General features: G+C 39.4%; 4 protein-coding genes and 1 long non-coding RNA gene across 10 annotated transcripts; 2 read left to right on the top strand and 3 right to left on the bottom strand.

The window, feature by feature from the left end:
• Nucleotides 1-619: 619 nt before the first annotated feature.
• Nucleotides 620-5,233, top strand: pold3 (polymerase (DNA-directed), delta 3, accessory subunit). 4 transcript variants are annotated; one of them, XM_018678220.2, is made up of 12 exons: nt 620-782; nt 1,330-1,385; nt 1,594-1,693; nt 1,798-1,837; nt 2,005-2,137; nt 2,233-2,488; nt 2,727-2,799; nt 2,913-3,060; nt 3,296-3,399; nt 3,669-3,730; nt 3,905-3,983; nt 4,192-5,233. In XM_018678220.2, the coding sequence occupies exons 1-12, from the start codon at nt 726-728 to the stop codon at nt 4,395-4,397; spliced, it is 1,314 nt and encodes a 437-aa protein (XP_018533736.1). In that variant the 5' UTR covers nt 620-725; the 3' UTR covers nt 4,398-5,233. The 4 variants fall into 4 exon arrangements, with proteins under 4 accessions (XP_018533736.1, XP_018533735.1, XP_018533733.1 ...); XM_018678219.2 differs by having other exon boundaries at nt 3,902-3,983; XM_018678217.2 differs by having other exon boundaries at nt 3,669-3,754.
• A 2,421-nt stretch (nt 5,234-7,654) lies between these two features.
• Nucleotides 7,655-10,552, top strand: LOC108884354 (uncharacterized). The gene is made up of 3 exons (XR_001961039.2): nt 7,655-7,746; nt 9,553-9,602; nt 9,835-10,552. It is a non-coding gene; the product is annotated as an uncharacterized LOC108884354 (long non-coding RNA).
• Nucleotides 10,553-11,614: 1,062 nt separating this feature from the next.
• Nucleotides 11,615-15,843, bottom strand: LOC108884344 (sodium- and chloride-dependent GABA transporter 3). The gene is made up of 14 exons (XM_051069752.1): nt 15,563-15,843; nt 15,331-15,465; nt 15,107-15,244; nt 14,846-14,930; nt 14,509-14,641; nt 14,287-14,421; nt 13,853-13,956; nt 13,554-13,678; nt 13,347-13,459; nt 13,112-13,249; nt 12,906-13,008; nt 12,281-12,381; nt 11,873-12,043; nt 11,615-11,722 (listed from the first exon to the last, which is right to left on the bottom strand). The coding sequence occupies exons 1-14, from the start codon at nt 15,741-15,743 to the stop codon at nt 11,615-11,617; spliced, it is 1,770 nt and encodes a 589-aa protein (XP_050925709.1). The 5' UTR covers nt 15,744-15,843.
• Nucleotides 15,844-16,986: 1,143 nt separating this feature from the next.
• Nucleotides 16,987-21,771, bottom strand: LOC108884345 (sodium- and chloride-dependent GABA transporter 3-like). Of its 2 annotated transcripts, none has more exons than XM_018678211.2 (14): nt 21,374-21,771; nt 21,154-21,288; nt 20,790-20,927; nt 20,367-20,457; nt 19,908-20,040; nt 19,690-19,824; nt 19,365-19,468; nt 19,118-19,242; nt 18,910-19,022; nt 18,680-18,817; nt 18,494-18,593; nt 18,186-18,286; nt 17,555-17,725; nt 16,987-17,480 (listed from the first exon to the last, which is right to left on the bottom strand). In XM_018678211.2, the coding sequence occupies exons 1-14, from the start codon at nt 21,528-21,530 to the stop codon at nt 17,361-17,363; spliced, it is 1,761 nt and encodes a 586-aa protein (XP_018533727.1). In that variant the 5' UTR covers nt 21,531-21,771; the 3' UTR covers nt 16,987-17,360. The 2 variants fall into 2 exon arrangements, with proteins under 2 accessions (XP_018533727.1, XP_018533728.1); XM_018678212.2 differs by having other exon boundaries at nt 20,790-20,867.
• On the bottom strand, nt 16,987-27,669 carry LOC108884348 (sodium- and chloride-dependent GABA transporter 3-like). 2 transcript variants are annotated; one of them, XR_007812957.1, is made up of 15 exons: nt 26,286-27,669; nt 26,066-26,200; nt 25,848-25,985; nt 25,570-25,660; nt 25,111-25,243; nt 24,894-25,028; nt 24,597-24,700; nt 24,343-24,467; nt 24,135-24,247; nt 23,905-24,042; nt 23,716-23,818; nt 23,417-23,517; nt 22,815-22,985; nt 22,502-22,740; nt 16,987-17,241 (listed from the first exon to the last, which is right to left on the bottom strand). XR_007812957.1 is itself a non-coding variant. In XM_051069806.1 (15 exons), exons 1-14 carry the CDS (start codon nt 26,440-26,442, stop codon nt 22,687-22,689), a joined length of 1,698 nt encoding a protein of 565 aa, XP_050925763.1. In that variant the 5' UTR covers nt 26,443-27,669; the 3' UTR covers nt 16,987-17,399; nt 22,660-22,686. The 2 variants fall into 2 exon arrangements, 1 of the variants encoding a protein (XP_050925763.1); XM_051069806.1 differs by having other exon boundaries at nt 16,987-17,399; nt 22,660-22,740.
• Between the last annotated feature and the right edge of the window lie 155 nt (nt 27,670-27,824).

Below are 27,824 nucleotides of genomic sequence, written 5' to 3'. Positions count from 1 at the left end.
ACGCTGTTCCCAAAGTGCAAACACATCATCACACCTGAGGGTGATGAAATGCTGCTAACACCTGGGAAACAACTTCAGGTGTTTTATAGGTGTTTCCAGATCATCAAGAAAAAAGTCAGTTAAGCAACACTTAAAAAAAAAAAAAATCCACAGTAAATCTGTTGTTCTGCCCTGTAGGACTGTTTTCACGCAACATACAGCTCATTAACCACAGAATATCTTGCTATGACACTGAAAAATCCCTTCTACCTCCAGTTTTTCATTATTCTTATGCATTAATATCAGTTGATGGATTAGATGCTCCTGTATCAGCTGAGTAAATCTCTCTAAAACTGGTTAGATCATGTCTAAGATTAATTTTAGGAATATTTTTTCCCCCACAGATCCTTCAAAGCTGACATTTTAGAGTCCAGTTTGTACCTGAAAACATGAATCTTTTTTCTCTTGTCTTCAATTATTATTTATGAAGTATTGTTTATTTATTTCCATTACAACAAAAAGCAGGGTAGAAAATAATTCCTCTGTGGGACTGAGGATTGGAGTGTACGGTGGACGGAGCTGCTACTGGCAGCTGTATCCTGTGTTGGCCTGTAGAGGGCAGCCTGCAGCGTCACCGGAAACCGGAACAGACACGTGACACGGAACAGGAAGTAAATAAACTGCATTCCCGCGCAGTTGAATCGGTGGTAGAAGAAGACCTCCACATTCGCGGATAATCGAACAAAATGGACGAGCTTTATTTGGATAATATTGACGAATTTGTCAACGACCACAACAAGATAGTAAGTGAACTCTTGAGTCTTTTGTCTAGACGCCGTTCTGGGCGTGCTCGATATCACCGGCCGTTGAATTACGTTCGCAGAACTGCCTGTTTAATGTTTACTCGCTTTTCTGGGCACTGTATGTATCTAGCATGTTATAATTTACGACTTTCTACGATTTATGTTGGTCTTTTCGGCAATTCGGGTTACGAATTATCTTGATAATCATGCTTAAATTCAACAAAATCTCATTTTTCACTTGTTCAGACTGTTAGCCGCCAACAGTTGTGTTTTTGAAACACCCAGACATTGAGGGATTTATCAAATGCTGAGTAAATATTCGATGGTTGAAATTTTATTAAGGTAACTGGGGTGTTGGAAATCTATCGAGCGGAATGATGGAAACAAAAATGTTCTAACGAATGACAGGTTGGCTTAGTAAGTGTAAGACTTACTGTACTCAGGATAATTAAACGTTAATTTATCACCTTTATGTGAATATTTGACGACTAATGTTAAAACTTGATTCATGTGTCAAGCAAAATGTGAGTTGTTGTGTGTTTATCAGGTGACCTACAAATGGCTGAGTCTAACACTTGGAGTCCATGTCAACACAGCAAAACAGTGAGTGTCTCCTCCTCTTTAAGCTTTTGACATAAAACTTTTTTTTTGTCTTTTGTGCTTAAAAAATGACTATAATAATTATTTGACGATCACATATCATGTTTTTTCTGTTGATCAATCAGTCAGTCAATAGACAAATTAATTCAGTCTAATGTCACTTCAAAATGTGTACAGTAATAAACCATTAAAGTATGTATCTTGTCCTCAGAATGCTCTACCACTACCTGGATCACAAGAGGAAAGAAAGTTCAGCTCAGCTCCATGCCACCTATCTCGTGTCGGGGAAGTTTGTGGACAACGGCCAGACGGTGAGTAACAGGAGCTGTGTTGGCATAGTTTGCATCTTTCTGGACACACAAACCAACTTCCTTCTGTTTTGATTTATTTCACTGACACTGTGTTTGCTTTTCAGAGCCACAAGATATCAGTTGTCAGAGAGGACCAACTGGAAGGTGTGTAAAGACTGTTTCCCAGAGCACTGCACAGTATTTACTGAATTATACTAATTTTTCTGGCAGTTTATTATAAGAACCACCATTATTAAACACTTGAGTCCTAGAGTTTGTTATCTGTAGTAGAAGATGCAGTGATGTCTAACTTCAGGTGTTTTATTTTGCAGATTTCAAAGCCAAGATGAGCTTGATTGTGAGTGTCCATGTCTACAGTGTCCAGAAAGCTTTACTGAAAGACAGCAGCCCCCTCTACAGCGTCGACTATGATGCCGTGAAAGACAACCTGAAGAACTGCAGCAAGTACGTTGATCTTGTTGTTGTGGCAGTAGAAAAAACAGCAGAAATGTCTTCTGTTTAACTGAGAGTTGAACGTTTCTTTTCACTTGGTTTTGTAGATACAGTGCGATCCACTGCACCAGTGCAGTGCCCATGTCCTCTCTGGAGCTGCAGCAGAGGAGAGAAATGCAGCGGGCGCCTACACCAGAGCCTGCAGTAAAAAAAACTGGCATGAACGGAGAGGCTAATCTGGCTTCGAAACCATCCACCAAACCGCCAAAAGGCATCATGGGAATGTTTGGAAATAAAGCTGCTCCCAAGAACCAGGACAGTGGCAAAGAGGTCAAGTTGGAACAGAAGGAAGATGCACCTGTGGTATGGCTTTGTGTCCTTTGATGGAAGGATTCGCTCTTTATTAGGACATGCAGTGTTTTTGTTAATGTGTTTTATATGGTTTTAAGTACTGACCTTCACAGTTAGGTGGCATTACACAGTATTGTTTATCTCTATTCTCTGTCTCTTTTGAACTTTGATAAACACCACTTTCCATCATGAATTATTCAGCTCACAATATTTCCATCTCAGATGTTTCTAATTGTGCTTTGTATTCTAGGCTGATGCCCCCAAAAGCAAACCAGCTGCAAAAACCAATCCGATGATTAACTTTTTTGGGACTCAAACAGCAAGTGAGTAATATCTAATTTAGTTTAGTATGTTTGTATAAAGCAGGGATTCTGTTGAATGTAGACTTTAAAAAAAAAAATTTGATTACTAAATTTTCTCTTTGTCACGTCTTCAGAGAAACCTGACAACAAAACTGTGAAGGTGGAGGAAGCAGCTCAGACGTTAAGCACAGCAGAGCAGCAACACCAGGGTTCACAGCCTGAAGAAAAACACGAAGCTGCTGCAGTGGAATCACCAAAAGACATTAAGAAAGATTCCAGGAGGTGTTTGTTTGTGTGTTTGTGTGTTCATGCGGAAAATCAGCTAAAATATTCCTTTCAAATAAATAAATAGTAATAATTTTATTCTCATAAAATTAGAAGAGAGCACCGAAGACTCTGTGCTTGGATTTAACATCTCTTGTCTTGAAAGACTTAGAAATCTAAAGGTTCATTGCAAAAGGTGGAATAAAAATTGCTTTAAATGTATTAATTAAAGTCTTTATTGTTTTTTTTAAAGCAAAACCAAGCGAATTGAAGATTCTGACAGTGAGGAGGAAAAAATGGAGAAGAAAAAAAGGCGGAGGATTAAGAAACCTGAACCAGACAGCAGCGATGAAGATGGTGAGCTGTTTATTTCTGCATTATTTTGAAAAACTTAATGATCATTTTAAGTGAAAAATGGTCCTGACATGATAAATTATAAATTGGGAGTGAAGAAATATAAATTGTTGTTAATTTTCCTGACACATTTTGTTGTGCTAGTTAAGCTTAATCATATTGTAAAACCAGAAAATTCAAGACCTTGAACAAGGAAGAATCATGAAAATGGGACATTTTAAAAGCCCTTTCAAGTTCAGTCCTAGAAAACTAATATTTGTTCACCTGTCCAGTTATTCCAGATTCTCCACAGCAGATGGAGACAAGGGAAAAATCACCAAGTCCTGTCAAGGAGGTCGAGTCCGTTTCACATTCACATGTACATGTTCAATATCGTTGTGTTGACGTAATAATTGTGCAACTGTAAATCCATTTATTCCACTAATTAGACTTTGATGAAACCTTTTGTATTTAACACTGAATGGCTCATTGAACAGTCATGTTTTAATGTGTTTTTGTTCTGCAGCAGGGTGTCTCTGAAGTGAAGATAAGGAAGAGGAGACGGGTCCTGAAATCTCGCACCTTTGTGGACGACGAAGGATGCATCGGTATGAAAAACAAAGGAGTGAAAACTCGACTTCTAACTGGATTAAATTTGTTAAATCTTCTTTCTACAAAAACCAAAAAACAACTTTAAAGAACTTTGTATTCGTATCTTTACAACTTTGGTGTCTTACAACAATGTTTGAAATATATTAACACAGTGGTCAATATACATTCAGAATAATTTTTACTTTTAATCTTTTTTCTCCACAGTGACCGAGAAAGGCTACGAGAGTGAATCGTACTCTGAGGCAGAAGACGATGCTCAGGCCACCAAACAAGCTCCAAAGGGTCCCGTCCCTGCAAAACTACCAGCAAGTAGCAAAGAGGGTGAGAAGAAAAGTCAGAAGAAAATGTCTGCCAACGCAAATAAAGGAACTAAACAAGCTTCCATTATGGGATTTTTCCAAAAGAAATAACAGAAGACAACATCGGACACTTACATCAGCACTAAGGAACAACAAGCACTGCTACAGACTTTGTGTAATGATCTCAACTGACCCTGAAACACATCGTAAGGACAACATGTGGGAGCGTCTTTTTCTGGATGACAAAGATGTTAAATTTACAGTTTAAAATGCGAATATAAGACCTTCTCAATAAACATTGTTGGACACTGAAGCTAAACATAAATCTCGCCTCAAAATGGACATAAAGGTGTTTAAAATGATAACTGAAGGAAGGTGACACGATTTCAGTTTGAGAAGAAATTGCAAGTGTTACAACAATGTTGATACTAATTATAGAAAAAGACATTACTGTATCTTTGCTTTTCAATCGCCATATTCTCAGAGGATAGAGGTGTACCAATTTTTTTTTCTATTATACTTTATTTTTCATACATCAGGAGGATCCATATGGCACACAATATTTCTGTTTGAAAGGTTTTTTCTCAGTCAGGACTACTGCAGCATCACTCACTGTAAATTGCTCTAAATGTATTTCAAAAACCTGAAATGTAGAAAATAAATGTTGGTACTTTGATTTGCTTAAAGGATAATTCTGGTATTTTTTAATCAGGGCCTTATTTTCTCATGTTCTTTGGGTAATCGTGGGACACTATACCAGGCCACCGCAAATATCTGCTGCAATGTAATCCAATGTGAATTATTATACGTGACTTATTATATAGACTTTTTTAAAATAAGAAAATAAGGCCCTGGTTAAAAAATACTGCACATATCCCTTAACCATTTCAAACCTGGTGGTAGCTAAGCATGTCCACACTTAATAAAGTGACCATGGTCAAATGCACCACATCCTCACCACAATCATATAAGATGTAAGGATGCAACTAATTATTACTTTTGGTGTCAATGTACCATTTGTTAAATTTGATTAATTGCTTCTAGAGAGTATTTAGATATCCCCATAGTAGGTCTCCAAACATGAGATCACACCTTCAAATTAGTTCTTTTCTACTGACAAACAGCCTTAACCCCAAGGTATTTGAGTTACAGTTAGATATTGTAAGACTGTAGCTCTTTATCATTGATTACTAGAAGCTTATATGACAGCTGAAATATGTAGTTAATGTCACATTGCAGGTCATATTAAGCTGCAGATGTCTTTAGTTCAACAGTCTCCTCCTCCTCTCAGTTTTCTGGTTTCCGCCTGCCAGGCTGGAGCTTTGACGGGACGACAAAGGATGGACAAACGCTGGAAAGCAGGAAAAAAGAGGTGACTTTACATAATAACTTTACAACTTTGAAGTAATACAGTTGGTGCTGTTTTCCACTGTCACTATCCACAACTTTCAGCCACTCTTTGTTGAGGTTTTTAGGGTTGTTGTTTGATTGTTTTGCGACACTGGTGTCTATTTTTCTCATGATACATGATCCAAAACTCTTCTTCTTTGAACACTGACCTCTCTGAAAGTTCCCGAAGCTAAACACATCTGTCCAGCTGCCCACAGTGGCACCATGAGAACAGAGGAGAGAGTCATGGCCCATCCTAATGCGTACGCCCAGTCAGGGTAAATATACCAGTCGTTTACCTCAAGGTGTTTATAATCCACCAGGTACACGATGAAGGAAATCTGTGAGGGTGAGAATTATCAGGGGCATACTTAAATGTGTCATTCATGGGTAAAACAAATCCATAACAACCGAGCCGAATACATTATTCCATAAGTTGAATTACTGTGTGAATTATTGAGTTGTGGCCAAAAACCTTTGACCACCAAACTCTAATCAGTTCATCCATGAGTCCTAGTGAACATTTGTACCAAATTTGGAGAAAATTACATCATGGTGCTACTTAGATATTGCATTCAGAAAAACAGTATGGACGGATGGACAACCCATAAAATAATGCTGCCTCTGCGTCACTATAGGCATGACGTTTGCTTGTAATGCTGTTGGAATGAAACTTGAAGGTACATATCTAAAATTTACATGCAAAGCAACCAAATGTAGTTGTACTGCACGGTCACTGGAAGACAAAGTTGAATTCACTTGGTGAGGAAACGGCAAAAGTTGAAGAAAGTATGTGAGATCATTGGCAGCCAGTTGGGAGGGACCACCTGTTCGATGTGGTAATTTAACTTTGACTCACCATCATCAGGGGAGGAATGATGTATTTCCAGCACAGTTTAAAGAAAACAGACGGTCTCTGTCCTGTCATATCCTTGATGATGTTAGAAAAGTTGTCAGCACCTGATGGAAGTATAGATAGATAGATATTGGATCGTTTTGATTGATATAATTATGGCAGTTTCTCCCAGTTTCTCAGAACTTGAACATCCGCAGGGAGCTCAGAGTAGATCTGTTCGGCTATCCAATTAGGATACCTCGAAGGCACCTTCCTTTGGAGGTTTTCTGGGCACGTTCAACTGGGAGAAGACCCTGGGTTAGACCCAGAGCTCACTGGAGGGATTACATATCTACCCCTGCCTGAAGGTAGTAAACACTAACTATGGAGTTCCAAAAAAGTATTCTCAACCTTCCAAGACGCATTAAGTAATTAGTAAGTGATTTTTACTCACCAAAAATCCAGCCCATAGCCAGGCATTGACACACAGCCATAAAGTCCTGGCAGGCTCTAGTACAACTGTAATAATCAATAAGCTGGAATACGTAAATGCCTCCCTAGAAAAGACAAAGAACAGCTGATTAATAAACATTTATAAAATAACAATACATCTTACAATATTTTTTAAATTAAAATATGCTTTTTTATGTCTGTATTGTCTTTACCTCAGTGACCAGGATCAGATGTATGAGGAAGAAAAATGAACAGATGAAGAGGACAAAGATCTCGTGCCTCACTGGTGTCCGAAAAAGCTTCGGAAACAAGTCGCCCACAGAGGTGATAACACCCTCTACTGACACAAACTGGGGGGCAAAATGAAATGAGATAACATTGTGATTTTGTGTTTACATTTCAGCCATCAACTACAGTTCATGAATGAATAGCACAGCAGTCTTACATGTGTGTCGACACCCAACATAATGAGCATCAGGAAAAAGCAGGCGGTCCAGAGCTGTGGCAGAGGCATCAGAGCTGTTGCTTGAGGGTAAGTAATGAAGGCCAAACCTGGACCTGTGTATTAGAATTAAACAAGAAGAGAATCAGTACTAATGTGCTGTATATTTGTCAAACATTAACATATGTATACAAATAGTTATACCTGACTCAGCCACATTATCAACATTAACACCCTGTTTCTGAGCCATGAATCCAAGGACAGAGAAAACGACGAATCCAGCAACAAAACTGGTTCCACTGTTCAGCAGACAGAGCCAATAGCAGTCCCTAGAGATCAAGGTAAGACAGATACACAATCCTTGTTATTATTGTTTTGACATTCTAAAGTAGTCTAAACAAACTGGATAGTAAAGTATAATATATGATGGGGAAACCTACCTCTAATCTCAATATAGGAGAAAGTTGATGTGATATCTAATTTGCACTTACTTGTAGCAGTTGTTGGTGTAATCACAGTAGCTGCCCAGAACATGTAGAGTCCCTACAGCCACGTTATAAGAGTAAAATATTTGAGATGCTGCCTCTATCCAGACCTGCAGTGTCAGGAAAAATACAAACTCTCGTAACTATTCAGCTAATAGAAAATTGCATTTTCAGCCATGCCACTTGGCTGATCGGTCAGTCGATCCACCACTTTTGTCCAGAGTGAAGTATCTCAACAAACACTGAATAAATTGCCATTAAATTTTGTACAGACAAGTGTTATTGACTGTGGTTATTCTCTAACGTTTATCCTTGAGGTTCACATTTATGTTTTTGGTTCCTTGACTGTTTATCTCACACCATTGTATCCCATCAGCCTCAGTTGCACTTTGTGTTTAGTGCAACTTAACACATATTAGCATACTCAAACACTGTACTAAGATAGCAAACATGGTAAAAATTATACCTGCTAATCATCAGTATGTTAACAATGTGACATTAGCATTTAGCTCAAAGCACAGAAGTCCCGTACAGCCTCTCAACTGGGCTAAGATCTAATGCACATGTCTGCAGTAATCATCCAAATCAAACGCCTCTAATCAATATAATTTACAAAAAAAAAAACAAGCTAAAGTTAGAATCAAACCGTTCACCTCAAGGTTTGTCAGCTGGTTCAGATCTGGATACAGGTAAAAGTAGATTCCTTCCCAAGCTCCGGGTAGAGTCAGGCCTCTGATGAGCAGTATCAGGAGCATCACATAAGGGAAAGGGGCTGTGACGTATGCTACCTAAACAGAACAGGAAATGTTCAATTTAATTTAACATATAAATAATATCTTAATATGATAATATAGTTTAAATTCTTAGAATATTTCCACTGACCTTTCCAGAAGATCTGACACCTTTCCAAATACTAAAGTAGCAGAACACCCAGCAGGCCAGAAGACAGAGAGCCAGCTCCCATCTCACACTGCCCAGCTCCTCGATACCTCCAGACACGACCAGCACCCTCCGTCTGAGAGGAGGAGCAATAAAACAAAAAACCAGTCTTAACTTTTTATGTCAATTCTTACGAAGTGTTGGATACTGATACAGTACCGCAGACAAAATTCTGATAATTTGGGCCATTCTCATTCGTACCATTACATACACACCCACAATGCAAGCTAATACTGAAACATGCTGCAAACACGGAATACACAAGCAGTTGCACATATTCTAGTTGCATCATTCTGATATTGTAAATACTATTATTTGAATTGGAAAGCTAGTAACCAGCAATCAATTTCCAAATATTTGAAGAGTAAGAGTGCAGAGTGAAGTAATAAGAGAGTAATTTAAATTTCCTTATTAGTTAGACTTACTCCCAGAACTCAATTGCAGCAGAGGTGGTTTGATTTCCTGATGGAGTCGATGAATTGAAAGACTGAAGACCAAGGCAGTTAGCTGGGTTAGGGAACAAAGAGATTTCATAATGGTGACTGTGGGAGGAAGCATTGTCATGTAATATAATGCTATAATGGTTGCATCAGCTACATTACAGCATGATATTTAGAGAGACAAATTCATCCAGTGAGAAGACAAATTATACATATGCTTGTACCTATGATCACTCAGGACACTGTAGGTAAAATCTATACCTTAAGTTTACCTGTGTTCCAGGTGTTGTTACAGCTGGCCCATGGGAGCTGAGATCTGAATGAGAACACCAGGTAAAAGAGAGCCCAAGCCTGGACTAATATGTAGCTGAAGGCATAAAGGTTTATTATGAGATATCCATATCCAATCCCTGAAATAAAAATAGAAAAGTGTTTCATGTCTAACTGAGGAGTTAATTAAAAATTAGTTTTGAGACACATCAGAACAGCATAATTTCTTTTTTACTTTTTCTCCTGTTGATTTTGAATCTTTTACCTGAGCACACGTCCTCTCACCTTGTGCCAGTGGACACAGTTTCCTCCAGCAGGTGATGAATCCTTCCTGGGTGTACTGACCGACTGAAGTCTCCAGCAGAAACAGAGGTATCCCACACACCACAGCTAACAGACAGTACGGCACCAGAAAGGCCCCTGGATTAAACCATAAGCCTTAATTCAGAAATCTCTCATCAAAAGAAAATGTCAATAATAATAATAGCAAAATTCACCTCCTCCATTCTTGTAGCAGAGGTAAGGAAACCTCCACACGTTCCCCAGACCGACCATAGTTCCTGCAACAACCAGAACATATTCTGTTTTACTGGCCCACTGTCCTCTGTCTCCAGCTCTTCTCTGATTTTCTCTTTTCCTTATTTCTCTGTTCATCTTACAATCAAGTACTTCAGCTGTTGTGCAGGGAATCCACTGCTGTACTGTGATGATAAAGCACCGTAAAAGCAGATTTTTTTTTTATGGTGAACATCCTGCTCCCAAGATCCTTTAGGTCTTTTCAGAAGGACAAACCAGTCATGCAACTTGTATAAAATAAGCCGAGGCAAACAAAAGGTACAAATAGACACAGGCTGTTCTTATGTGCATTTTGTTTTAACATACACACAGTGTTTCAATGTTGGTTAACTGTGAAAACGTGTAAATTGTGGTTGTGCAGTCAAGCATTATGTTTTTGTTGGGTCCCCGTATTGACCAAGGCTGGATTGTCAGTCAGTCAAAGTGGGCAAATGTCTGTCCTGAAAGTGGCGTGCTGTTTATATGCCATCCCATAATATCACATATGACATTTGAGCCTTCCTTTGTTGTACTTAAAGTATCAACAGCAAAGTGTGTATAATGCACAACAGACTCTTTCAATATCTTTATTTTGAAGTTGAAGTCGAGGTCTCTTTAACCACCGTTTCCTTATTATGACTGCCATGTGAGAAGGATTTTTTCTTTCTATAGGTCTTTACGATCAGGCAGTAACAAGTACTACTGGGCAGTTTCCACAGGTCACTGACAAAAATCCTTTACAGCAGTAGTTTGTTGTCTGTCATTAGAACAGCTGTAAAATCCAGTTGGCCCAATTCCCAATGGCGGTCGACATGATATATCTTGGACCTAGGGAGGGAACAGTCCTAACACAGGAGCCCTTCAGCTCAGAGACCGACTGCCTTCCCCTGAGAAAGTAATCCTACAATGTGACTTAGGTGAATGCAATTCTTTATTTAGGGTTTTGTACCTAATACAATCCTCACACATGTAGTAAGTGTTATGTGTTCTATCTATCTCTGTGATGGAGGATTACCGCACACAACAAACACTGCTGCAGACTTTATAGGATAACGTTGCTATAAAACTAACACACATCACATGGACGTCAGTGGCTCGCTCTTCACAAGGACTACAACACAAAACAACAGGTTTAGAACGAATTACAAGTCTGCTGTGCAATTATAATGCTCTAATTACAGCAGAAAAACTACATCCACATTCTCACAGAATCTAAATTATGCCATACATCATTTGCACTCATTTGAAATTTTAATTTGCACTTTTACCTACTACTTTACTCACAATAAACTGTTGTGGATAAATGCATCTAAATCTAAAATGTGGAGAACGAAACTGTACTTACAAGTGCTTAACTAAACCTTCACCAACATATGCTATTACAACTAATCCTCACTGTGTATCAGCCCATGTTACCCTCTATAAATACTTCAACCCACATTCAAAACTTTTAAGTTTAAGATCCAAACTTTTGTGCCAAATGCCTTGAATGATCTACTGTTAGCAGTGTTTATTTTACACTAAGCTGTCACTGCAGATGCACTCAGTTCCACACTCGTCGCCTCCTCTCCCCGTTCTCTCCTCTGCCAAGCTCGATCTTCAGCAGGACGACAAAGGACGGACAAACGCTGGAGCACAGAACAAGAACAAGATAAGTCGGTTGTGCTTTCACTGAGATGCACCTTTTAATTCCTATTCGAGTTTTATGTTCTTAGGTTCCTTTACAGACCCAGATCTCCTGGTTTATGACTTGTGAAAACTCCTCCTTGAACACTGACCTCTCTGAAGGTTCCTGCTGTTCGACACATCTGTCCAGCTGCCCACAGTGGCACCATGAGAACAGAGGAGAGAGTCATGGTCCATCCCAGTCCGTACGCCCAGGCAGGGTAAACGTACCGGTCGTTAATCTTGAGGTGTTTGTACTCAACCAGGTACAAGACGAGGGAAATCTGTGAGGGTGTGGAGACAGTTTTTACATAGATAGATACAATATTGTTATTTCTTTAAACATTTTAAAAATATATCTGAATGTTAGTGGTTTATTTATTGTTGTATTGAAGAGCTAATTTAGCACAAATCTTACTTAAATGTACAAAGTATACATGGAAGTATGTAAAATCAATGGCATCCAGTGGCGAGAGTCACAAAGACGAACAGTTCAGTGTGTAAAAACCTTCCTGACTCACCAGTGACAGCAGAGGTATGACGTATTTCCAGCACAGTTTAAAGTAAACAGACGGTCTCTGTCCTGTCATGTCCTTAATGATGTTACAAAAGTAGTCTGCACCTGATGGAAGCGCAGATTGTCTCTTTAGTTCAGTTGCTAAGACAAGAGTTTGATCCAGACAGTTTGTTAAAATGAGGAAAAACATTAGCTGATCTGATCAGTCTGAACAAAGCTATTAGATCCTTTTTATATTTATGGTATATTTGACATTTTCTAATTAGTATTTCTTAGAATAGGGTTTAAAGTCAAACCCCATGAAAGGACCAAAACCAAATATGAACTGATCCCACTAACAAGTAGTATGTGTGCATCCAAAGCCTCATTAATCTTAGTCTTCATTGCCATAGGGCTCAATTGTTGTCCAAAGACTATTTTTAAAAAACACCTCAGTGAGCACGTTTGTTAAAAATGGCAGTGCCCACCTCTTTTAGAAAATTAGTCTTCTCCAAATTTTTTTGACCCATTTTTAAAGATTTTTGTCTGTAATAACCACCAATGAACTTTGGTGTTTTAAAGGAGTGTTTAAAGTTAGAAAGATATAGAATAACACCAGCTGTATACTTAAAGAAATAAGTGATTCTTACCAAATATCCAGCCCACAGCCAGGCATTCAGACATAGCAATAACACTCTGACAGACTCTGGTCGAGCCGTAGAAATCAATGAGTTGGAAAACGTAAATTCCTCCCTAAAGCAGGAAGAGGCAAGATTATGTTTTCTTTGTGTAAATGTAATAATGATATAGAAATATCAGTGAAAACATATATATATATATATTTTTTTTTTTTTACCTCAGTGACCAGGGTCAAATGTAAAAGGAAGCTGGATAGACAAATGAGGAGAACGAAGATCTCGCGCCTCACTGGTGCACGAAACAACTTTGGAAACAAGTCGCTCACTGTGGTGATAAAACTCTCCACTATCACAAACTGGGGACAAAATAAAGTGAGTGAATTTGGGTTCTGTATGCCTGAAATGTGCCTGTTATTAATTACTATGTAGAATAATTCAAAAAAATTATCTTACGTGTGTGTCAACAGTGAGCAGAATTAGCATCAGGAAGAAACAGACGGTCCAAAACTGAGGTAAAGGCATCATAGCTGTAGCCTGAGGGTAGGCAATGAAAGCCAAACCAGGACCTGTGGTTTGGAGAAGAAAGTTGATGTATAACTTTTATTTGGGACTAGAGAACGTCACATTTACCTGTGCACTCAAATTAATCTTGTTAAATACCTGATTCAACTACGGTGTCGATGGTAACACCCTGTTTCTGAGCCATGAAACCAAGGACAGAGAAGACGACGAATCCAGCAACAAAACTGGTCCCACTGTTCAGCAGACAGAGCCAGAAACAGTCTCTAGAGGTCAAAGTAAGACGAAATACCCTTGTTAAAAATGGAAAATTCTAATGGGAATAAGTTAAAGTGCAGTTATTGCACAGTATTCTGTGCTCAGTTATTTAATTTCTGACAAACTAATGTCTTCTACAGCCAAACTAGTGGGACATAACAGTTATTGTGATTTATATTTACTTGTAACAGTTGTTGTTGTACTCATTAAAGCTGCCCAGAACATTCAGAGTCCCTGCTGCCAGGCTATAGGAGAAACATATTTGAGATCCAGCCTCTATCCACACCTGCAATGCAAGAAAAAGTCCACCACCAACATAAGAAAGCATCAGTATGCTTAAAACAAAGAGCTCATCTGCCTGAACCCAACAAATTTGATAACTTTTCAAAATTGGGTCAGGTATGCATTGGTGTTAAAATGACTCTCATTTTTTCGTGTGTGCTCCTGATTGCAACAACATGAAAGTCTTTATGGAGAGAGTGTCTAAAAGTACGAGGCCTTACCCTCTGTTTGTACAATTCATCATATCTGGACACAGAAATGACACAGAGCTGTTGGAGAGAGGTCCTGAAGTCTTTAGACATGGTTAGAAGACACATCCTACAGGTATTTTTACCTCAAGGTTAGCCAGGCGATTCAAATCTGGATACAGGTAATAGTAAATTCCTTCCCAAGCTCCAGGTAGAGTCAGGCCCCTGATGAGCAGGACCATGAGCATCACATAGGGGAACGTGGCTGTGAAATATGCCACCTGAAAAGAAATGGAGATTATTGAAGAAGGTGTTGATGACTCTCTGCACCACATGCAGATTAAAGAATTAAAATATTTCCACATGACCTTTCCAGATGATCTGACACCTTTCCAGATGCTGAAGTAGCAGAAAACCCAGCAGGCCAGAAGACACAGAGCCAGCTCCCATCTCACGCTGCCCAGCTCCTCGATACCTCCGGACACGACCAGCACCCTCCGTCTCAGGAGAGATATAAGAGGTACACATGGTGTGACACAAACTGCTGTACAGGCATATTGGAGGTCATGATTTGCACTAATACAAAGGATATCTGGAGATGTTACTCAGCTTTTATAAAGCATTTAATTTCAAAAACAAGAATGAGTGAAAACAGTGCGTCAAAAGTGAAATAGTTCATCAGACAAAAAAAGAAATCAGACTCACTCCCAGAACTCAATTGCAGCAGAGGTGGTGTTTGTTTGGTTTGTCAGATTAGATGAATTGAAAGTCTGAAGACCAAGACAGTGAGCTGGGTTTGGGAACAAAGATTCAGTTTAGAGTTAACATCATCCTGATGGGTCGTTGTTCGAGTGGAGAATAACGAGGCCAACTACAACCACAGTCTTGCACTGTTAAATAGTCTGATCATAGGATTAGATATTATTTTCATGCTTTAACAACTTAAAGTAAACCCCAATGTCTTACCTGTGTTCCAGATGTTGTCACAGCTGGCCCAGGGGAGCTGGGATCTGAACGAGAACACCAGGTAAAAGAGAGCCCAGGCCTCAATTAAAATGTAGATGAAGAAACACAGTGAAATCGTCAGCTCTCCAAATCCAATTCCTACAATGGAATACAAAAAAATACCAAAGAATCTTGAATGGATTCTGTTGTTCTTGCACATTTGAGTTCAACTCAAATCATCTCACCTTGTGCCAGTGGACAGAGTTTCCTCCAAGACGTGATGAATCCTTCCTGGGTGTACTGACCCATTGAGGTTTCCAGTAGAAACAGAGGTATCCCACACACCACAGCTAACAAACCATATGGCACCAGAAAGGCACCTAGGTATGTGCATAAAGAAATATGTATACTCACAGAAACAACAAATTCAATATGTATAATCAAACCTCTGCTAAATGCAGAACATGTAATATTCACCTCCTCCATTCTTGTAGCAGAGGTAAGGAAACCTCCACACGTTCCCCAGACCGACCACGTTTCCTGCAACAACCAGAACATATTCAGTTTTACTGGCCCACTGTCCTCTGTCTCCAGCTCTCCTCTGCCTTTTACTTTTCCTCCTGGCTTTGTTTTTCCAGAGATCAAGAAATCTATCCATTGTATATTTCTGTTATGATTCCAAAATGCTGGGGAAAGATCTTTGCTGCTTTTATATACCTTTTTCCTAATTTGACTGTACCAATCATCGTTGAATACTGTTTTCCAAGAGCCAGATGAGCCGCTTTAAGTTAAAACATGCATGCATACATTTTCAAATTTCTGAATTTGCACACAGCATTGCATAGATATGTTCACCTCAAGTATGAAGGGCCATGAAAGATCCAACTTTTATTTTCAACATCATTGTCTCCACATAAAAAATCATGTTACAGCTGGGAGAAACAAAACATACAGGCTTGAAAATAAGATAAAACAACTGATATGTACAGAATACCTTCCTATTTTCACACCATACATCTTGAGTGTCCACATAAAACCTGGACTACATCCAACCAGCATCATCTAATCCTATCATCAGTGGATGACACTTTGGTTGATTCAGGTAAATTTAAAGATTTTAATGACTTCTTCACCTTCACTACATTATTCTAGGTTTAGTTCCCACTTCTACCACCATCTACAGCTCTGTGACAACTGGGTGAAATCCTCCTGCTGATGAAGGTCATGTGACCTGATCAAAGGCTTGAGAACAGCTTCTACATGAACCTTAAGGTGGGATTATTTTGTCAGTACTGTTCCCATGCTTTGATGCCTTGATGCCGTGCAACATTTTTCATCTGTTCATTCTTTTTACTCTGGTGTTGGTCACTGAGGTGATTAAAGTATCGTGAAGAAAATACTTCCAAACATTTTCTCTAGGGCTGGGTTTTACATATTCAAAGTTTATTTGTTATATTGGCTGTGCCAGAACCTGTCAGGGTTTTTACATATTTTATTTACATATTCGAATGCTGGCTCGTAAATATGTCACATTTCCATGTTATCACTGCCCCAAGTCAAATGAGATTAAATATTCCCAACATAAGTGTTCACTACTCTAGTTTTGTTGACTTAAAACATTCAAATATCTCTATTTAATATGTAAAAGGACCTAATATACAATCCAAATTTCTATCCGGCTATAGCAGGACACTCTGATCACTCACTAACTCTTTTTGACTATTACTTAATTTACACTTCATGCATCTGTAGTTGATATATGCAAAGTCTAAATGCAACACAGAGCATTCATATAATTTTCAGAGGGGGATTCAAACCCGAGGAAAAATATAAATATGTGAACAACTCGACTACAATATATATTCATATACTGTATATACATCAGATCAGTCAGTTTGGCATTAAGTCAAGTCAGTTTTATTTATACAGGTCACGTCAAACATTACATTTCAGTCTCAAGACCCTTAGAGCCTCAATTTGGAAAAGGAAAGATTGGTCAGAAAACCCTGGAATGAGGAAGGAACAGGAAGAAAAAATGTCTTGTTTGGACAAGATACTCTAACGTTGATGATTAAATAGAGCAAGAGAGCTGGCATTGACTGAACTAAGAACACAAGAAGAAAACAGATTCTGACGAGATAAAGGAAACAGAAAACCTCAAATTAAAGATAACCAATAACTTTGAAGGCAGAAGTGAGAAGTAACCAACATTTTTACTTGTTTATAATTGACCTAATAACTCAAGTTTGTAGTTAATGTGACTTTTCAGGGAATTTTAAGTCGTCACTGCAGACGTCCTCAGTTCCACAGTCACCTCCTCCTCCTCCTCCTCCTCTCCTGTTTTTCTTCTCTGCCGGGCTGGATCTTCAGCGGGTCGACAAAGGATGTGCAAACGCTGGAGCACAGAAAAGAACAAGATGAGTGAGTTTAAGCTGCACTTTAACAATTATAACACTAGTTAACACTGACCTCTCTGAAGGTTCCTGCTGTCAAACACATCTGTCCAGCTGCCCACAGTGGCACCATGAGAACAGAGGAGAGAGTCATGGTCCATCCCAGTCCATACGCCCAGGCAGGGTAAACGTACTGGTTATTAAGCTTGAGGTGTGTGTAACCAACCAGGTACAGGACTAAGGAAATCTATGAAGGTTTGGGGAATTATACATAAACAGAATAAAGAGTTTAACATTAAAGGTTTAACAAAAAAATTAATTAGCACAAATATGTCATGTATTGGTGCTGGAACTGGAGAAAAGTAGGACTAGTTTGTGCTTGTTGGACCAGCCTGTTGGTAGTAAACAGTTTGCTGAGCCACAACATAAAAAGTTTCAGTTCTTCAGAGAAGCAGTATGACGATGTCAGATGAATTAACACAAAAGTTTGTTCAGAAATTCATGATGAATTGTAACAGCTTTGATGATCTTTAATCTTTTGATCCAGTGCCACCATCCAGTACTTTGTGTTATGAGCAAATAGCTGAATATCTCCTCATTATGCTATGTGCAGCCAGACCGACCTGTTAGCATGGCTGCTGACTCCTTGTCTTTAAATCTGAGCAATACAGCTGCCTTTTGTTTCTGTTCAAACTTATTTGACTCACCAGTGTCAGCAGAGGGATGATGTATTTCCAGCACAGTTTGAAGAAAGCACATGGCCTCTGTCCTGTCATGTCCTCGATGACGTCAATAACACGCTCAGCACCTATTAAATTTGTAGACTGCACATTAGGCGGGTTTTAAAGCTATAGTAAGTGTTTTTTGATTTATATTGCAGAGTGCTGCTGCTGAAATTAGACTGTGATTAAGGTGGCAGGTAAAGCAACCACTCTGACACTCAGTAGCAAAAATCAGTGCTTTTATTTTTGGAAACAAAGACATATGCAGAGACTATAAATTATTTTTTGCTCACCAAAACCCCAGGCCAGAGCCAGACACTGAGATAAAGCCATAAAATCACAAGCTCTGGTACAACCATAATAACCAATGAGCTGGAATATGTAAATCCCTCCCTGCAGCAGGAAGAGACAAGATTTTAACATGAAAAATAGTTTCAGAAAAACTTAGAAACAACAGTTTACAGAAATATTTTGTTCACCTCAGTGACCAAGGTCAGATGTGTGAGGAAGAAGAACAAACAGATGAGGAGGACAAAGATTTCAGACCGTCCCGGTGCACGTAAGTGCTTCGGAAACAAGTCACTTATTGAGGCGATAAAACACTCGACTGTCACAAACTGTGGACACAATTAAACAAGCAAACAGTTACATTTTTGTGGCCACAAGGCGCCAGTTAGTATTTATCAGATGGTGCAGCAAAACATCTTACATGAGTGTCGACACTGAGGAAGATGAGCATCAGGAAGAAGCAGACGGTCCAGAACTGTGGTAAAGGCATCATGGCTGTAGCCTGAGGGTAGGCAATGAAGGCCAGACCTGGACCTGGGAGGTGGACGTTGACAAGGAGACATTTGGACAGTATTTGTACCTGAAACTGAACTTCAGGTGCATGTCATTTGTCAGATCTTTGTATTCACCTGACTCAGCTACACTGTCAACGGTAACGCCCTGTTTCTGAGCCATGAATCCAAGGACAGAGAAGACAACGAATCCAGCAACAAAACTGGTCCCACTGTTCAGCAGACAGAGCCAAAAGCAGTCCCTACAGGCCACACAAACACAACATGATGACGCCTTTGCATTAGTATATTAAATTATTTATTTATTTTGTAGTTTTAGTATAATTTATAATTTTGTCTAAAACCTTTCAAAGTTCATACTTACTTGAAACAGTTGTTGTTGTACTCATTATAGCTGCCCAAAACAATTAGCATTCCTGCAGCCACGCTGTAGGAGAAGCATATCTGAGAGCCTGCTTCTATCCAGACCTGTCATGTGACAGAGAAAGTATATTATATACACGAGTGCACAGGAAAGCAGGGAGTATTGCTTACTGCAGTAAAAGTAGTACTATACGTGTCTACAGCAGATCAAGATGTGTCTAAAACAGCAGTTCAAACAGTTTATCATGGATGGAGGCGACTTGAAAGTTGTTGTGTGACTGGTTGTGTGACCAGTGTGGATGGTCATGCAGTATCAAATCAAATACCTCAAGGTTAGCCAGGCGGTTCAAGTCTGGGTACAGGTAGAAGTAGATTCCTTCCCATGCTCCAGGTAAAGTCAGTCCCCTGATGAGCAGTATGAGGAGCATGGCGTAGGGGAAAGTGGCGGTGAAGTATGCAACCTTTATTTAAAAAAGAAAAAAAAAGTTATGGAGTATTGTTTCTAAGTTGCATGTAACATTTTATATCAAACATTTCTTCTGACCTTTCCAGAGGATCTGACGCTTTTCCAGATGCTGAAGTAGCAGAACACCCAGCAGAGCAGAAGACACAGAGCCAGCTCCCATCTCACACTGCCCAGCTCCTCGATACCTCCAGACACGACCAGCACCCTCCGTCTGAGAGGAGAAACAGCTCAGCAGGCGGCCAGACAAACAGTAAACACCCTGTCCACTTTAATATTATATTGTAATCATTGATCATGTGTTCAGAAATCCATTCATCAGCTGTAACAGAGCAAACTCCTGATCAGTAAATGAAGTGGAAAATAAATACTGTGGCTGCTTCTGGCACAGAAGACATTTTCACAGGCTGAGCAGCACTCCTCTTGAAATTACACTGTTTATTAAAGGTTGCTGCAATACTCAGTATCTTAAGTGAACCAGCATTATGTGGTAATCTTTAATGCATAACAAGTCATAAAAAGAAAGCAATTTGGACTCACTCCCAGAACTCAGTAGCAGCAGAGGTGGTGTTGGTCAACATGGTGTGATTTACAGTCTCATTTGACAAACTCTGAAGACCCACACAGTTCACTGGTTTAGAGAATAAACAAATGAAGATGGTCACTTTCAGGAATTCTTCTTATACAAACGAATAGAAGATGTTTGTGAATCTCCACAAAACACTGGCAACAGCTGGCGGTGCACATTTACACTAAATAATGAAATTACAGATGAGTTAAAGTTTTTGTAAATCATTATGGTGAGTTATTACTGATAACAGCTTTTGTGAAAACTGAAGTTTGCCAGAAACATTCCTGTATATGTGTCCATTCAGAATCTCCATTCAGATTTCCTACATGATTTTATTTAGTAGCTGCTGTCATGCCCTTTTCATATAACCCTTTGTGTACTTTTACATTTACCTGTGTTCCAGGTGTTGTCACAGCTGGCCCAGGGGAGCTTGGATGTGAATGAAGACGCCAGGTAGAACAGAGCCCAGACTTGGATTATAATGTAAATGAAGTCATAAAGTTTAATCACCAAATTTCCGTATCCTATCCCTAAAATACAGGAAGGAAAAACTTACTTTTTTTCAGTATTTATAAAGATTTAAGTCTTAAATCTTTCTTAAGTTTGTTTCACACAATAAAAACAAACACACAAAAGAAATATCCTATAAATAAAAACCACATCCAATAGACATATACTAAGGTATATACTCAATTTATTTACCAATTTTTTTTATTCCGCTGACTGCATCTTTTACCTGAGCAGACGTCCTCTCACCTTGTGCCAGTGGACACAGTTTCCTCCAGCAGGTGATGAATCCTTCCTGGGTGTACTGACCGACTGAAGTCTCCAGCAGAAACAGAGGTATCCCACACACCACAGCTAACAGACAGTACGGCACCAGAAAGGCCCCTGAATTAAACCATAAGACTTCATTCAGAAATCTCTCATCAAAAGAAAATAAACAAAATTCCCAGCTTCAGTGTGTAATATTCACCTCCTCCGTTCTTGTAGCAGAGGTAAGGAAACCTCCACACGTTCCCCAGACCGACCACGTTTCCTGCAACAACCAGAACATATTCAGTTTTACTGGCCCACTGTCCTCTGTCTCCAGCTCTCCTCTGATTCTCAGCTTTTCTTCTTTCTCTGTTCATCTCAAGAGCCAGGACTTAGTTCCTTGTGTGACTATCTTATTCAAAAGAACTAAAAACTGATCTTTGCTGCTTTTATAATGTGTCCTTTATTAATTTAATAACATTCCTGCCCTCAAGTCACCAATCAGCACATAATGTACAATCAAAGCCAGTAATTCCAGTGTGTTTGTTTTTTGATTGGCAAAGCTCCCAGAGGAGCCATTTTTTTCCTAAGGCAAATCCAGTTGTTCATTGGCACATTTCGTTTCAAATGGGAAATAAATAACAGTACTGAGCTTTTTATTCTCTTCTCAGAGCTGAAAGGAAAGTGATATTTGGGTTTTGATTTGTAAAATATGTGCATGCATCTATCAGCTTGCCTTTTTCTACGTCCCAGTGGCCAAAAATATTAAGTATTAATGTCACTATGTATGTTACAGTAAAGACACATATGGACTAGTTTGGTTTTGGTATTAGGTCAAGTCAATTTTATTTATACAGCTCATATCAAACATCACAAATTTGCCAAAAAGGCTTTTATAATCTGTACAACACCCTCTGTCCTTAGACCCTCGATTTAGAAAAGGAAAATATCCTCAAAAGACCCTTTACTGTGGAGAGAAACCTCTGGAAGAACAGAGCAACGCTGTAAAACTACATATGCACAATCAGGATGACAGAATTATAGAGATTATAAACATGCAAACATGAATTAATTTCCTTTTGTGATTTACGACGAGTAGATGCCGTGAAACACGGAAACACAAGGACTTTACATTTTACTTTACAGATGTACAGCAGTAATTAAAGGCAACACTGTTAGTGTTATATGCTAACTAATATATGAAGTATTAAAATTCTCATAATTACGTTGACGTGTTTGGACAAGATTCTCTAATATTGATGGTTAAATAGAGCAAGAGAGCTGGCATTGACTGAACTAAGAACACAAGAAGAAAACAGATCCTGACGAGATAAAGGAAACAGAAAACCTCAAATTAAAGATAATCAATAACTTTGAAGACAGAAGTGAGAAGTAACCAACATTTTTACTTGTTTATAATTGACCTAATAACTCAAGTTTGTAGTTAATGTGACTTTTCAGGGAATTTGAAGTCGTCACTGCAGACGTCCTCAGTTCCACAGTCACCTCCTCCTCCTCCTCCTCCTCTCCTGTTTATCTTCTCTGCTGGGCTGGATCTTCAGCGGGTCGACAAAGGATGTGCAAACGCTGGAGCACAGAAAAGAACAAGATGAGTGAGTTTAAGCTGCACTTTAACAATTATAACACTAGTTAACACTGACCTCTCTGAAGGTTCCTGCTGTCAAACACATCTGTCCAGCTGCCCACAGTGGCACCATGAGAACAGAGGAGAGAGTCATGGTCCATCCCAGTCTGTACGCCCAGGCAGGGTAAACGTATCGGTCGTTAATCTTGAGGTGTGTGTAACCAACCAGGTACAGGATAAAGGAAATCTATGAAGGTTTGGGGAATTATGATTTAAGGGGAAAAACAGACCAGAATAAAGAGTTTAACTGAGAAATGTGTACGTTCATAGACTCTTTCAGGCTTAGTTATTCAGCACAGTGGTAAAAAAAATTGACCAAATTGGAGGAAGGTGAGATTAGTCCGCTCTTGCCTGTTGTTAGCAAACACTTTGCTGAGCCACAACATAAAAGATTTTAATTCTTCAGAAAACAATTTATGGCTGCAGATACTTTATCCTTTCCTGTAGCGCCACCATCAGGTCAAACTTTTCAGTTGTCCAATAGTTTGGTTTATTATCTGTGTCACCACTGTGCCCATGTGCAGCCAAACAGACCTGTTAGCATGGCTGCTGACTCTTAGTCTTCAAAGTAAAGCAATACAAATATATTTTGTTTCTGTTCAAACTTCTTTGACTCACCGGTGTCAGCAGAGGGATGATGTATTTCCAGCACAGTTTGAAGAAAGCACATGGCCTCTGTCCTGTCATGTCCTCGATGACGTCAATAACACGCTCAGCACCTATTAAATTTATAGACTGTATGTTAGACCAGATTTAAAGTCATATTTAGTTGTTTGAGTTTCAAACTTTTAAAATCAAATCAAAGAAAACACTCAAAAAACTGTATTTTTATTATTGGAAACAAAGACATATGCTTGAGTTCATGCTGTACAAATAGAGCATATCAAGAAAAAGACTATAAATTATTTTTTGCTCACCAAAACCCCAGGCCAGAGCCAGACACTGAGATAAAGCCATAAAATAATGACAAGCTCTGGTACAACCATAATAATCAATAAGCTGGAATATGTAAATCCCTCCCTGCAGCAGGAAGAGACAAGATTTTAACATGAAAAATAGTTTCAGAAAAACTTAGAAACAACAGTTTACAGAAATATTTTGTTCACCTCAGTGACCAAGGTCAGATGTGTGAGGAAGAAGAACAAACAGATGAGGAGGACAAAGATTTCAGACCGTCCCGGTGCACGTAAGTGCTTCGGAAACAAGTCGCTTATTGAGGCGATAAAACACTCGACTGTCACAAACTGTGGACACAATTAAACAAGCAAACAGTTACATTTTTGTGGCCACAAGGCGCCAGTTAGTATTTATCAGATGGTGCAGCAAAACATCTTACATGAGTGTCGACACTGAGGAAGATGAGCATCAGGAAGAAGCAGACGGTCCAGAACTGTGGTAAAGGCATCATGGCTGTAGCCTGAGGGTAGGCAATGAAGGCCAGACCTGGACCTGGGAGGTGGACGTTGACAAGGAGACATTTGGACAGTATTTGTACCTGAAACTGAACTTCAGGTGCATGTCATTTGTCAAATATTTATATTCACCTGACTCAGCTACAGTGTTGACAGCAACACCCTGTTTCTGAGCCATGAATCCAAGGACAGAGAAGACAACGAATCCAGCAACAAAACTGGTCCCACTGTTCAGCAGACAGAGCCAAAAGCAGTCCCTAGACATATCAGGATAATGTGAAGTGATTATTTATTTTATTTTGTAATTTCAGTACTTTTAAAACTGTATTTGTTTTGTTATTTTTAATATTTCACATTTTCAAAGTGAAGCCCAAACCCTTTGTTACCTGTAACAGTTGTTGTTGTACTCATTATAGCTGCCTAAAACACTTAGAGTTCCTATAGCCACGCTGTAGGAGAAGCATATCTGAGAGCCTGCTTCTATCCAGACCTGTCGTGTGATGAGAAATTATTCACAGGAGTGCACAGGAGTCAAGTAGGGAGCATTGCTTCCTGCAGTAAAAGTAGCACTGTACACGTCCACAGCAGATCAAGATGGTATTTTAGTTTTCTTCCTCAGACGTTAGAGTATATGTTAAACTTTGCAGAGGTACATAGCAGTTCATTTAAATCAAATCAAATACCTCAAGGTTAGCCAGGCGGTTCAAGTCTGGGTACAGGTAGAAGTAGATTCCTTCCCATGCTCCAGGTAAAGTCAGTCCCCTGATGAGCAGTATGAGGAGCATGGCGTAGGGGAAAGTGGCGGTGAAGTATGCAACCTTTATTTAAAAAAGAAAAAAAAGTTATGGAGTATTGTTTCTAAGTTGCATGTAACATTTTATATCAAACATTTCTTCTGACCTTTCCAGAGGATCTGATGCTTTTCCAGATGCTGAAGTAGCAGAACACCCAGCAGAGCAGAAGACACAGAGCCAGCTCCCATCTCACACTGCCCAGCTCCTCGATACCTCCAGACACGACCAGCACCCTCCGTCTGAGAGGAGAAACAGCTCAGCAGGCGGCCAGACAAACAGTAAACACCCTGTCCACTTTAATATTATATTGTAATCATTGATCATGTGTTCAGAAATCCATTCATCAGCTGTAACAGAGCAAACTCCTGATCAGTAAATGAAGTGGAAAATAAATACTGTGGCTGCTTCTGGCACAGAAGACATTTTCACAGGCTGAGCAGCACTCCTCTTGAAATTACACTGTTTATTAAAGGTTGCTGCAATACTCAGTATCTTAAGTGAACCAGCATTATGTGGTAATCTTTAATGCATAACAAGTCATAAAAAGAAAGCAATTTGGACTCACTCCCAGAACTCAGTAGCAGCAGAGGTGGTGTTGGTCAACATGGTGTGATTTACAGTCTCATTTGACAAACTCTGAAGACCCACACAGTTCACTGGTTTAGAGAATAAACAAATGAAGATGGTCACTTTCAGGAATTCTTCTTATACAAACGAATAGAAGATGTTTGTGAATCTCCACAAAAGTTGCACAGAGCAACTGAAGAGTAATTGCAGTGTTATATGATTTTATTTAATCTCATCTCAGTTACTGTCATGCCCTGTTTATATTATCCTGTTTACCTGTGTTCCAGGTGTTGTCACAGCTGGCCCAGGGGAGCTTGGATGTGAATGAAGACGCCAGGTAGAACAGAGCCCAGACTTGGATTATAATGTAAATGAAGTCATAAAGTTTCATCACGAAATGTCCGTATCCTATCCCTAAAATACAGAAAAAAAATTTATGTTTTCAAGGGCTGTAAAGATTTAAGTATCTTTTACCTGAGCAGACGTCCTCTCACCTTGTGCCAGTGGACACAGTTTCCTCCAGCAGGTGATGAATCCTTCCTGGGTGTACTGACCGACTGAAGTCTCCAGCAGAAACAGAGGTATCCCACACACCACAGCTAACAGACAGTACGGCACCAGAAAGGCCCCTGAATTAAACCATAAGCCTTAATTCAGAAATCTCTCATCAAAAGAAAATAAACAAAATTCCCAGCTTCAGTGTGTAATATTCACCTCCTCCGTTCTTGTAGCAGAGGTAAGGAAACCTCCACACGTTCCCCAGACCGACCACGTTTCCTGCAACAACCAGAACATATTCAGTTTTACTGGCCCACTGTCCTCTGTCTCCAGCCCTCATCTGATTCTCAGCTTTTCTTCTTTCTCTGTTCATTTCAAGAGCCAGGACTTAGTTCCTTGTGTGACTATCTTATTCAAAAGAACTAAAAACTGATCTTTGCTGCTTTTATAATGTGTCCTTTATTAATTTGATAACATTCCTGCCCTCAAGCCACTGATCGGCACATAAATTACAATCAAAGCCAGTAATTCCAGTGTGAAGGGCTGACGTTTGTTTTTTGATTGGCAAAGCTCCCAGAGGAGCCATTTTTTTCCTCTTTTAATTTGGCTTGATGAATGTTGTGGAAACAAACAAGTAAATGATAATAAAACAAGCAGTTGTCTTTCATATATGTAATAAAATGATAGAGTACAATTATAAAGCAAAACAGAGTCAATCAATTCTCAGTTGAGAGGACAGAGCTCATGCATCTGGTGAGTGTGACCAAAACTCTCACAGATAGCCGTCGTACTTTAAGGATAGATTGTAACTGGATGGGGGAAGGAATTCACCTCTGGCTTTGAGCACAGTCAGTCTCGACTGTGAGTGTTAAATGTGACGAGAAAGTTATCTTTGGAACAATGGCTAATCATATAAAAGTATCAAAGATAAAGTTAGTGTTAGTGTTACAACGAACTGAAACACATAAATGTATCAGAGATCAGTTCGTCCAGAAATTGCTGAGGAGCTGAGGTTGTGCTGCGTGTTAAAAGTTTCATTTTAAATGTATAATATTGTGTAACCAGTATGATAAAGATAAATCTGCTCTTACAGTGAACACATGGAATTAAAAAATTAAAATTTAACACAAAGCAGTGTGTCAGGTGATTGTGCCTGTGAAACCCAGCCCGAGCCGTCTGGGTGACCACGGATCTGCTGCTTTGACGTCTGTTACCATGAAAATCACCAAACGCCCAGTTTGTAACCGTCTCTCCAGTGTTGTCCCAGAGCCTCATCAGTTTGCATATGGAGCAGACAGGTCTGCTGATGATGCAGTTTCACTGTGTCTGCACTCCAACACCTAGAGGCCTCTGGCACAAATGCAAGGTGTGTGTTTATTGATCACCCTTCACCCAGGCTGAATAACAAACTCTTTCAGGTGGTTAAAACTTAAGAACAAATTCTCTGAACCTTTAGATATTAGCACTGGGGACCCACAGGGGTGTTTACTAGCCCCACTCCTTTAAAAACTTGTTCACATCTTCACAGATTTCCTTTATCGTGTGTCTGGTTTGATCACACTCACCTCAAGATTAACAACAGTCACTTTTACCCCTAACAACTCGTCACATATGGACACAAATGACGCCGCCCCGTGCTTTAAAAAGGGACACCGATGGTCCGTATGAGATGAGGAGGGTGTGAGAATGTGTTCCCCTGAGGGATAATGTTGATGAGGTGATAATTCTTTTACATAGTTTATATTTCACATAGTA

This window comes from Lates calcarifer, linkage group LG4 (assembly GCF_001640805.2).
Source record: "Lates calcarifer isolate ASB-BC8 linkage group LG4, TLL_Latcal_v3, whole genome shotgun sequence".
Lineage (NCBI taxonomy): Eukaryota > Metazoa > Chordata > Actinopteri > Centropomidae > Lates > Lates calcarifer.
The sequence above is the reverse complement of the archived record's forward strand: the minus strand, read 5'-3'. Positions and strand labels throughout refer to the sequence as shown.